Here is a 12,330-nt window from a genome sequence, read left to right on the forward strand (position 1 = left end):
ATGTGCTGGTCGCACGAGACAACATTTTAGTAAGGTGCTAGGAATGGTGCACATGAGATATGCAGAGTAGACAGGTCATAACATCAGTCAATGGGTGACACTGATTTGACACCAGCAGTGCCATTTTATATCTGAACGCTCCAGCTAACACTCTCTCAAAGCATTGAACATGCATTCTGCAGCAGGAAGGACCTCCCATTAGTTAAAGGAGTCAGCAACTACTTTCAGGTTAGTTGCTGATTGATTCCTGTTGGCAGTTGCTGAGATTATGAAAGTGTTTAGACTACTATTTAAAGTTGCTGAAGTAATGAGGGAGTGGTGTAAAATGTGTTGAAGGCCTTGAAGGACCTCAAGGATTCTGTTCAGGCTGCTTGCTCTCAAATGTTGATGCAGTAGTTTGTATCCCCCCTGGTCTACAACATGAAAGGGGAGAATGAGCAGACGTGAGACGGAGGAAAACTAGTTGCTTGAAGAGAGAGGAGGAGTGGAAACGCCTCTCAGCAGATGGTCTTCAGGAAGCAATTCTATTATCTCAACCATAGTGAGGAATAGTTAGAGATCTCTGCTTCATCAAGGAGGTGCTCACTGAAATTGCCACCTGTTGCAGTCAGAACTGCAGTTTCAGAACAGGACAAGGATGGCACTACAGTGGCTACAAAGTTGATCAGGGCATGAATTTCTATGTGTTGGACTCCTTCAAAAGCTGGAGCAGGCAATATTTGCAACAACTCACAGCTTGTCATCCACTGTTGTATAGGTCACTGAGGCTCTATGTGCAAAGAGAGCTGATAACATTTCATTGGCTCTTGCTAGAGAGAAGCAGGCAGAGCAAGGACAATGTTTTGCCAGGATTGCAGGTTTCTCCACGGTGGAGGGGTGCTACTGACTGCAAACACATCTGTTTGTAGATGCTACATGTAAATTCTGAGATGCATTACAACCAGAAAGAATTCCAGTCCCTCAAAGAGGAGATGATGGCGTAGTGGTATTGCCGCTAGACTAGTAATCCAGAGACCTGGGGACCTGGGCTTGAATCCCACCACGACAGATGGTGGAATTTGAATCCACTAAAAATCTGGAATTAAAACCATTGTCGATGTCCTTCCTTGCTATCTGATATTCTGTTTGCTGCCTTACAGCAATGGGGTTAGCTCTTAAATGCTCTCTGAACAAGGGCAATTAGGGATGGGCAATAAATGCTGGCCAGGCCACATGAATGAATTTTTTAAAAATGTCCAGCTGGTTGGTGTGTGACCATGCTCCATGTATCATGAAGGTCTTGCCCTGTATCCATGTAGATATAATGATGCCTTTATTCTGCAGCAGTCCACTGTGCTGACTACTGGGTGACAAGAGCTGTCCACTGACCACATGGCTCTTGATTCTGGTGTGCAGCCCACGTGCATACATGGGCAGCATGCATATGATGAGAACCATGAAATGTGATCAAGCAGGCTAGTAAGGTTTGTAAGCAATGCTTCCTCTGCCTGAACCATTCTTGAGGAGCTCTGCCAATATTCGCCAAAGCACATCCAAGATTTGACGATGGCATGCTATAAACCTCGGCACCATGGAGGCACAGCTCTTGCTACCAAGTATACAGAGAACAGCACAGGAGAAGGAAGGGAGGAGGCAACCAATGTATCCTTTCTGGTCAGGCGCTGTTCATAATCAACTCATCCCAATTCCCTATTTAGCAACTGTCCTTCAACTTACCTTTTCTCTATTATTGATAGCCACAGCTTCCTGTTAGTCATAATACAGAAAAAAGCAAACACAAAACAAACATTCCAAACTAGCTTTATAAATCGAGCCATCCAATATTACATACAAAAGTCAATTAATCAACCTTGTGTATTCCCTTAGTGTCGGTCTTCCATATGCCTGTGCCTTTACTAGCCAGGCTGCAACCACTGCATAGTGTTGCAGCCTGGCTAGTAAAAGGCTGCTCACTTTTAGTAGGAGAGACTGCAGATGGACTTGCAAGGTGGACCTCGAGCAGCTTTCACCCGAGAGACTCAGATTTCGGACTGCATCACCTCAGTATACCAACACTCCACAGATGATAGCTTAAAGGTGAGATCATCATGACATGAGTCACAAGGCATATGTGACCTGAAGCTAGGCCAGGAGTCCAGTTGGTTGATGGGCAACTTCAAGGGCACTGGCAGAGTGGCAGAGGATGAATACTTTCATTCTGAGAGAGGAAAGCAGGTTCATGCTTCACGGTGCCATTGCCACTCCCATGGGTGGTGCCTCGGCAATCCTAGTGATCTGCTGGAAGATAAAGATTGCTGGGCTACTGTGATATCCAGCCCCTTTGGACACTGGTATCCACAGCCCTGATGGCAGCAATCTCACCTTTCATGGTTGGAAGCTAAGCTTGCATGACTTCAATCTAAGCATCCATTGCAGCACTCAGACATTGCATAGTTTCTGCTTGTGCTGTAATGGAACCTGTGACATCAGCCGTGGCATCATGGTTGAGTCCACAAGTGTTCTCATGGTGTTGACCACCACTTCCATTCTGGAAATGAAGGGTGTCAAGCTCCATGCAAAGCCCTGTGTCAAGTTGATGTCAGACTTCTCCATGCTCCTAAACAGTGACAGCAGGCATTCTGGCATGCCTACCAATGCACCAAGCGTTTCATTGCGCACATCCATTAGCCTTTTTCTGTAGGTGCTCTCATCAAAGCTCATCTGAGTCCTTTGCAGCAGAACTCATGTGCAACCTCACCCTATGATGAGCAGGCACCTGCATTACCCTTGTCCCTTGGCCAAGCTACAGGTCACATGTGCCCTGTGTCTCATCACATGCTTATCTCACCTCTAAGCTATCACATGAGCTATGTGAAGTGTCAGTACCTGAGCTGGTGGCTGGCTGTGGGTATGAGATGGAGTGACGGTGTTTCTTCTTCATTTACTGTCTTCCTACTCTTTCACCTCTTGCTGTTCCACCACTGCCTGGCTAGGTTGCAGTTGTTGTATATCTGAAAGGATAAAGACACAAAGGTAGAGTTGTGGTGAGGGGAGAAAGCTTACACCATTTAAATCTAAAGGAATTGTGGGATGAGGCAAAAATGGACTATGAGTAGGAGGATTAGATATGAGGATACTGTCATCCTCCATGGTTTCAACCCTACTGCCTTCCACAGCTTTCAGCCATGGCTTCTGTAATCCTGGTGAGCTCTGTCTCCTCCATGGGGATAAGAACATGCAGCCATGCCTGTCCACCAATCATTAAGTCCCGCTGCCTCAGCACACTGTCCTGCAAGAGAGCAAGCATTTTGTCAGTGAATGTGGTGTAACATGTTTAGGTGATGTGGATAGCATAGTTATATAACTGGTAGTCTGTGTAAACTGGGAGATATGGGTGTGAGGTGAATCTATGAATGAGAGGTATGAGTTGTGATTGATAGAGGTGTTGATAGCTGAGTGAAGGGCATGTGTGAATTGAGCAGTGTGCATGGCTAGTAGTGCAGTTATAAGGATATGCCATTTGAAGATGAATTAACTGACCTTGACCACTTATGCGAGGTCATTAAGCATCCTGTGTCACTGCATCGGATCCTCGGGGTTTGACTCCTAGCATTGACTGCCATTGCTATCTGCTCCCTCTGCCTTCTCAGAGTTTGTCTGGGGGGGCCTCCTGGTCTTCTGTGGATAAGACACATCTCTCATCTCTGCCTCATGCACCCAGGCCTCTAGTGAGGTGTCAGAGAACCTTAGAGCATGTCTTCTACATTGTTATGCCATTAGTGAGTGTTCTTCCTGCTCAGAATGTCTTCCCCAGCCACTTCCGCCATTGACTCCAGCAGAATACAACTTCCCTTTAAGAGGAGTAGGCTGTTTTATGTGCTGCCTAGCTTCAAATGGTGCTAATTTAGCATGAACTGCTGAAGCATACAGCCACTAAAAGCTATCATATAAATCAGCAAGCAGAATGAAGTTTGCATTGGAAAGAACAGGCATAGGTTAATTGTGCATTGTGATCTCCGTGCCCATTTTTCTGTGCACATGAGTTTTGTACCCAGCAGATCTGAATGGGTTTGGATTCTACCAGTTCAATGAGATGTCAACAGGGTCACCAAGATCTATATTATTCTGGTGGGATACACATTCTTCATAAAGGGCTTTGGTCTTCGGGCCTGAGTCACTGTTCATGCGATTGTACTATATTATTGCAAGAGTTTTGGAACTAGGCATTTCCACTTCAATTTCACAGCATTTGAGTAACTGTCGCTGAAAGTGTGGAATTAAAACATGGAAGTAAAATGGAAATAAACCTAGACCTACTTTTCCATTCTCAGCATCACTTTGGTTAGATAGTATTAAAAGCTATGTGCCAATATTTTTGCAGATAGATTGCCTAGACATATGTTGCATTAAAAAAATTCTGATAGAAAGGAAATGTTCAAGAAATGCGAAATGACACCATGTTTTTCGTTGGTGTATGAAATAAATAATGTTATTATGCTAGCATTTTGTTAATTATGAAACATACAGTTTTTAGCAAGTCTTTTATACCGTAGAGTTGCACCTGTGACATGTAAATTAAAACTTATTGCATTGTTTCCTTTTGAAACTTTCCTTTCATTTGTACAAGTAACAGACTGTGAGTAATGAACTCAGTTCCCTTCAACTTACATAAAACAAGCAGGAACAAATATATCGCTGTTCCTTCACTGTCGCTGGGTCAAAATCCTGGAGCTCCCTTCCTAACAGCACTGTGGGTGTACCTAGACCACATGGACTGCAGCGGTTCAAGAAGAAAGCTCACCACCACCTTCTCAAGGGCAGCTAGGGATGGACAATAAATGCTGGCCCAGCCAGCGAAGCCCACATCCTGTGAATGAATTAAAAAAAATGGGGCCTGAGGAAAGCATGGAACCACCTTCCTTCTTTAAGTCTTTGGCCTTCCCTTAGGGGAGGAGTGTGAAATTGCATGGACGGGATTCCCTCCGGGTTCCTGCTCGCCCTGACTTGGTCGCAATTTTACGGTGGGGCAGGCAGGGGCTCGGATGGGAAGCCTGCTGTGGCTACTTAAGGGCATTTTCCCGCTCAGCCTCAATTTTGAGACTGGCGGGTGGATGACAGCTCGGTGGGGGGAAGGCCAGAAATAAACTGAGTTCGATCTCAGGCAGGAAGGCCCCTTCTGACCGGAGGTACCCTCCCCTTAGGGCCCGGTGACCTCCAGCCCTCCCGAGACTCCAATCTCTCCCCTCGTGACCCTCCAGATATTGCCTACGCTCACCGCCCTGAGACCCCTGCCACTTACCTGTCCTCCAGTTCCCGGGACATCATGCAAGGCAGCTCCCTGCAGTGCCTCTTCTGGCCACTGCAGAGCTGTCCGTGATTGGCCGTCAGCTCTCCAAGACAGGACTTTGTCCTGAGTGAGGGCAGAATTCCAGCCTTATGCCAATCAATGCTCATTAGAGTGTAAAATGGCATCGAGGTTGCTGGAGTCTGCAGGGATATTTTTCCCCACCGACTCCCTGAATCCTGAAAATTCAGGCCTTTATCTTATAGATGCCACAAAAATTAAAACTTGACACCATCAAACCATTTATGTATATTAGCGCAGCGTGATTAAGAAAATGCAATTGTAGAAACTTTTCTAAGTGGGTTTTCAGTTTGGGGGCTGTGCAAGTGATCATTAAAATTCACAATAGTTATGTTTTAACAAAACTTGAGGAAATTTAAGGCTTTTCAATCGCCAGCGAATTTATTTCATGTGGGGCCTTGAAATTGCACTTCACCCTTCAAACTTCTATCATGACATCTTTAGCTAATCTGTATCCTGTAATCTACGGGGTATATTTGCTTGTTTTATATCCTTGCAGGTTTCATAGCATTTGTAAACTGCCAAAAGTTTTTCAACAGCTGACCATCACACCTCAGTTTGTTTTTTTTTTGTGTGGAATTCATAAAGCTTTCCGGCAGAATACTACTGGAAAAAGCTGGGTAAATTCAAAGCTTGTTGTGACTGGAATAGAACTTTTCATACCTTCACACCAGCAAAAAATTCTTTGCTTTCAGCAGAGGGTCCCTGAATATCTGGACTATCCAAGTAGAAACTTAAACTCCTGCAGCAAATCTGTGAATTCAAGAATAAATAACACATGATAATAAATAATACAAGCACAGTTCAGGTGAAATCAAAATTAAAACGTGACGAAAACATCTTTTGTCTTTGCTATGTGAACGCCTAAGCAACTGAACAGGATTGACAATTCCACTGAGCAAGTGGGGCCAGAATTTCTGCTTCAGACATAATCAGGAACTTGTGTCCAAAATGGACTGGTTAGGTTATAGTTCAAATTTCTGCTAAAATTAATTTGCATACTCGCAAATGTAAAATCTTCCATGAACCAGTACAACTGGATAGAATAATAGAATGTAATTGTTTCTTTTTTTTATTCCTTCTATTAAAAGTATTCCTTCATATATTTATAAATGGTAACCTGGTGCAATGCTACTGAAATAGCTTAATAATTTTTCATAAGGGTGTCCAGTCCTCTGGCTGTGAGTAACCTCATTTAAAATCACTGAAAATTGCTTAAAAATCAGATGAGCCATTCAATAGTCTCATTGATGTACACCAGCAAGTTTCTTCATAAATTAAATATTTGTTGATATCAAAAAACTTCTAAAACATACCTACTAACAACTGTGTACCCATGGAAATGAGCGCAATTTTAAAAGCCTTCCACAACAGCATAATTAGTCAAATCTTTCAATTCTCACCTGGGGGTTTGGCCAGTTTTGTAGGCAGGACCTGACCCAGGCAAACTGAAAATTGAGTCAGTAGAAAAAGTCGTAGAGAACATGAATGTAAGTGATTTCGGCACAACTCATTTATATTTAAAATTCCCCGAACTGTTGTGCTGATTTGGTCAATTCCACCCAGAAATTGCTGGTATTATTAGCGAAGATAAGCAGAAACTCTATCCCATGTTGTTTAATAAGGGGAAAAATTTAAAATGAAATTCCACATCTTTAAAATAACATCCAAGTTGCTGCCTCTGTGGGTCTGATTTTTAGATGTGAAAGGTCAGCACTTTGTACAATGGGTACGGTAGTATTGTGGTTATGTTACTGGACTAATAATATGGAGGCCTGGACTAATGTCCCAGAGACATGCACTCAAATTCAATCATAGCAGCTGTGGAATTTAAATTCAGTATTGCTGATTGGTAGATGCATTGCCATGGAGAATGTGCCAGGGAACAATTAACTGCCAAGCTTTTGCTGGGATGTTCCATTACTGGTGGACTGCATCAAACAGCACGTCCCTTCGGCTGTTTGCAACAGGCAAAGTACTGAACATACTCAATCAGCCTGTGTTTCAAAATTCAGAGTATAGGGCAGAATATTACGCTCATCAGGTGGACGCACGCCCGACCCAGACGAGCGTAAAATGACGCACAATGTTGGGCATGCGTCCCGACATCATCGCACGCTCACGCGATATTTCGGTTGGCACGTCCGCTAACAATTAAGAGGGCTGTTAAGTCCATTGATAAAATAATTGAACTGAATTTTTCGCTGCCCGTCCAACCTTACAAAAGGCTGAGCAGGTGTAAGCGGCCTTTGGGTTTTTTGCGAAACCTCATCCACGGGTGGGATGAGGTTTCGATCACTGATTAAAAAAAAAATTTTTTTAAATTCAAACTAATTTCTAACATGTCCCTGCTCATGTGACAGAGTCACATGAGAGGACATGTTATTAACATTTTAAAATTGTTTATTTTTTATTTTCAAAATTCTTCAGCTCCCTGAGGCAGCTGTGTCTCAGGGAGCTTTTATTGTGCAAACCTCCATGCATGCATACACTTCCGCGCTTATGTTCCTCCCGCCCCCACCCCGGCAGCACTGAACGCTGCAGTTCGACAAGAGAAAAATTCTGTCCGTAGTGTCCAACATTCGATGTAATTCTGCAGTTGGGCAGCATTTACTAAACAATCCTGAGTGTGCTAAGAATTACACTAACAACCAATTTAAGATTATCAGTCCCTCTTGTAGTGTGGCTCACATACGTGTGCTAGAAGATGCATATATTCACACACACAGAGCCTTGTCCTTTGCACAAAGAAAAAACATGCCCATACATTGTGCCTTTCTCAGCTAAACAAAAGCTTGGGGGCAGGCATTCCCTGGTTCATGGCAATGCCTTGACCAATCAGAGTCGACCTACCTGGTTTGAATTTAAATAAAACCTTGGCAGTTAAGTGCTCCCTGCTGCATTCCTCATAGCAACGCTTCTACCAATCAGATTTCACCTGTCAACCAATCAGCACTCTCTTCTCATGCAGTTTAAGTTGTGGTTCCCTTTGAGATTTGGTGTTCTTGTGAATCTGTCCTGATGAGTGCAAGACGAAAAGCTTTGACAGCATGTCTCTTTTTTCAATAATATTCAAGTCCTGTACCACCAAGCGACTAATTTAAATTCAGTTCATTAAAATAAATCTGGCATAAAAAACTAGTATCAGTAATGCTGACCATAAAGCTACCATGAAACCCATGTGGTTCACTAATGTCTGTTCAGGAATGAAATCTGCTGTCCTTGCCGCCTGGCCTATACGTGACTCCAGGCCCACAGCAATGTGGTTAACTCTTAACTATGCCCAAAAATGACCTATCAAGCCACTCAGTTGTATTAAATCTCTACAAAAAAGTCTAATAAGAATAAAAGTCATCCAACATCGACCTAGGTAACAGACATGATAAAAGCACACCCAGCCCAAAAGACCCTGCAAAGTCCTCCTCACTAAAATCTGGGGAATTGTGCCAGGATCGGAAGATTGCCCCACAAACTAATCAAGCAACACCTTGACAGTCATTCTCAAAGAATCATATCCATCAACAATGTCCCTGACTCCTCCATCACCATCCTTGGCCATATCCTGCCCCCCACCAGCAGGACAGAACCATCAGAGATGGCAGCACAGTGATATACAGATGGAGAGGGGGTGGGGGGGGGTGGGGGGGGGAGAGGTGTCCAGAGAATCCTTAACATTGGTATAAGACCCATAAAGTCTCATGATATCAGGTCAAATATGGACAAGGGAACCTCCTGCTGATTACCACCTATCGGCTTCCATCAACTGATGAATCAGTGCTCCGTGCTGAATATCTCTTGAAAGAAGCACTGACAAAAACAAGAGCATAGAATGTACTCTGGGTGTGGGACTTCAATGTCCATATCCAAGTGTGACACCATTAGAGTGAGGTCTTGTGGCACAGTGGACAGTGTTTCTACCTCTGAGCCAGAAGCTCCAGGTTCAAGTCCAACTCCAGGACCTGATGGCCATGGAAGATGCATTTGTGTAATCTGTAAGCTCATAGCCTGGCATACCCCTCACTCTGCTGTTACCCTCTAGCCTGAGATACAACCCTGGTTCAATGAAGAGCGCAGGAGAACATGCAGGGAGCAGCTCCAGGCATTACTAAAAATGAGGTACCAACCTGGTGAAGCTGCAACACAGGACTACATGCATGCTAAACAGCAGAAGCAGCATGCTACATATAAAGCTAAACAATCAACCAATGGATCAGATCAAAGCTCTGCAATCATGCCACATCAGGTTGTGAATGACAACTAAACAAATAACAGGAGGAGCAGTCTCTATGAACTTCTTCAACTTCAATAATGGTGGAGCCCAACATGTCTGCAAAAAAGACAAGGTCGAAGTGTTTGCAAACAACTTCAGCCAGAAGCAATAAGTGCAAGATCAATCTTCGGTGCTTCTTGAGGTCCGCACCATTACAGGCGCCATTCTTCAGCCAATATGATTGACTCCGCTTGATATCAAGAAACAGCTGACTGCATTGGATACAACGAAGTATAAGGCTCCTTAGAACATCCCAGCTGTGGTGCTGGAGACTTATGTTCCAGAACGGGATGTGCCGCTAGCCAAGCTATTCCAATATAGCACAACACTGGTATAGATGTCGAAAAATGCTCAGGTATCTCCTGCCCACAAACAGGACAAATCCAATTCCACCAATCATACTCGACCTCTCCCTCCAGCAGCACCGCCGCACCCTTTTTCAAAGCTGCGCATGCCCCCAGTTTCATTTAATTCTTCGTCTCATCCGACGCCTCAACAAGCAACTTTTTGTCTTTCTTTCAAGTGCTAAGGAACGCAAGCTCCAACAACTCATCGACACCAACACCCATCTAGGACCCTTCACCCCTGCCTGTCCCTCCGTCCCCACCCCATCTTCCAATCCCAGCCCCGGCCGTGTATTCACTATACACCCTGACCTTCCCCGCTCCGACGCTGAACGTTCAGTGCTCAGCAAAGGACTTAGTTTCATACCCTGACGCCCTCATCTCAATGAATTTCGGGCTCGGCACGATGCTGAATTCTTCTTCCGCCGTCTTCGTCTCCGTGCTCACTTCTTTGGGCAGGAGTCCTCTCCCCGTTCAACGGATCCTTTTACCCACCTCCAATATTCTCCCTCCACCTGACCCCTCCTTCTGGATTCTTACCTTCTCTTGATCTTTTCATTGAGAACTGTCGGCGTGACATTAGTCGTCTCAATTTCTCTGCTCCTCTCACCCATTCTAATCTGTCTCTCTCTGAACTTACTGCACTCCGTTCTCTCAGGTCCAACCCCAACATTGTCATCAAACCCTCTGACAAGGGTGGTGCTGTTGTTGTCTGGCGCACTGACCTCTACCTTGCGGAGGCTGAGCGTCGACTCACAGACACTTTCTCCTACCTCTCCCCCTGGACCATGACCCCACCACTGAACATCAAGCCATTGTTTCCAGGACTGTCACTGACCTCATCTCCTCTGGAGATCTTCCTCCCACAGCTTCCAACCTGATAGTCGCCCAACCTCGGTGCTTCTACCTCCTACCCAAAATCCACAAACAGCACTGTCCCGGCAGACCGATCGTGTCAGCCTGTTCCTGCCCCACGGAACTCATTTCTCGTTATCTTGACTCTCTTCTCTCTCCCCTTGTCCAGTCCATTCCCACCTACATCCGTGATTCCTCTGACACCTTACATCACATCAACAATTTCCAGTTCCCTGGCCCCAACCGCTTCCTCTTCACCATGGACGTCCAATCCCCCTACACCTCTATCCCCCACCAGGATGGTCTGAGGGCCCTTAGCTTCTTCCTTGAACAGAGGCCCCAACAATCCCCATCCACCACCACTCTCCTCCGTCTGGCTGAACTTGTTCTCACACTGAACAATTTCTCCTTTAACTCCTCTCACTTCCTCCAAATAAAAGGTGTGGCTATGGGTACCTGCATGGGCCCCAGCTATGCCTGTCTCTTTATGGGATATGTGGAACATTCCTTGTTCCAGTCCTACTCCAGCCCCCTCCCACAACTCTTTCTCCGGTACATCGATGATTACTTCGGTGCTGCTTCGTGCTCTCGTCGGGACCTGGAAAAATTTTATTAATTTTGCTTCCAATCTCCACCCCTCCATCATTTTCACATGGTCCATCTCTGACACTTCCCTTCCCTTCCTTGACCTCTGTCTCAATTTCTGGTGATAGACTGTCCACCAATATCCATTATAAGCCTACCGACTCCCACAGCTACCTCGACAACAGCTCCTCACACCCCGCTTCCTGTAAGGACTCCATCACATTCTCTCAGTTCCTTCGCCTCCGTTGCATCTGTTCTGATGATGCTACCTTCAAAAACAGCTCCTCTAACATGTCCTCCTTCTTCCTTAACTGAGGTTTTCCACCCACGGTCGTTGACAGGGCCCTCAACCGTGTCCGGCCCATCTCCCGCGCATCCGCCCTCACGCCTTCTCCTCCCTCCCAGAAACATGATAGGGTCCCCCTTGTCCTCACTTATCACCCCATCAGCCTCCGCATTCAAAGGATCATCCTCCGCCATTTTCGCCAACTCCAGCATGATGCCACCACCAAACACATCTTCCCTTCACCCCACCGGCGGCATTCCGTAGGGATCATTCCCTCCGGGACACCCTGGTCCACTCCTCCATCACCCCCTACTCCTCAATCCCCACCTATGGCACCTCCCCATGCCCATGCAAAAGATGCAACACCTGCCCCTTCACTTCCTCTCTCCTCACCGTCCAAGGGCCCAAACACTCCTTTCAAGTGAAGCAGCATTTCACTTGCATTTCCCCTAACTTAGTCTACTGCATTCGTTGCTCCCAATGCAGTCTCCTCTACATTGGAGAGACCAAACGCAAACTGGGCGACCGCTTTGCAGAACACCTGCCACTGCCCGCAAGAAAGACCCAAACTTCCCTGTCGCTTGCCATTTTAACACTCCACCCTGCTCTCTTGCCCACATGTCTGTCCTTGGCTTGCTGCATTGTT

The 12,330-nt window shown here is 45.6% G+C and overlaps 1 protein-coding gene across 1 annotated transcript in view; it reads right to left on the bottom strand.

The window, feature by feature from the left end:
* Positions 1-12,330, bottom strand: part of vwde (von Willebrand factor D and EGF domains) — a 379,611-nt gene that overhangs the window by 216,022 nt on the left and 151,259 nt on the right. The window contains exon 6 of the mRNA XM_078538828.1: positions 6,008-6,097. Within this exon, the coding sequence (XP_078394954.1) occupies positions 6,008-6,097 (90 nt within the window). The remainder of the gene's footprint in view (positions 1-6,007; positions 6,098-12,330) is intronic.

This window comes from Cetorhinus maximus, chromosome 3 (genome assembly GCF_964194155.1).
Source record: "Cetorhinus maximus chromosome 3, sCetMax3.hap1.1, whole genome shotgun sequence".
NCBI lineage: Eukaryota > Metazoa > Chordata > Chondrichthyes > Lamniformes > Cetorhinidae > Cetorhinus > Cetorhinus maximus.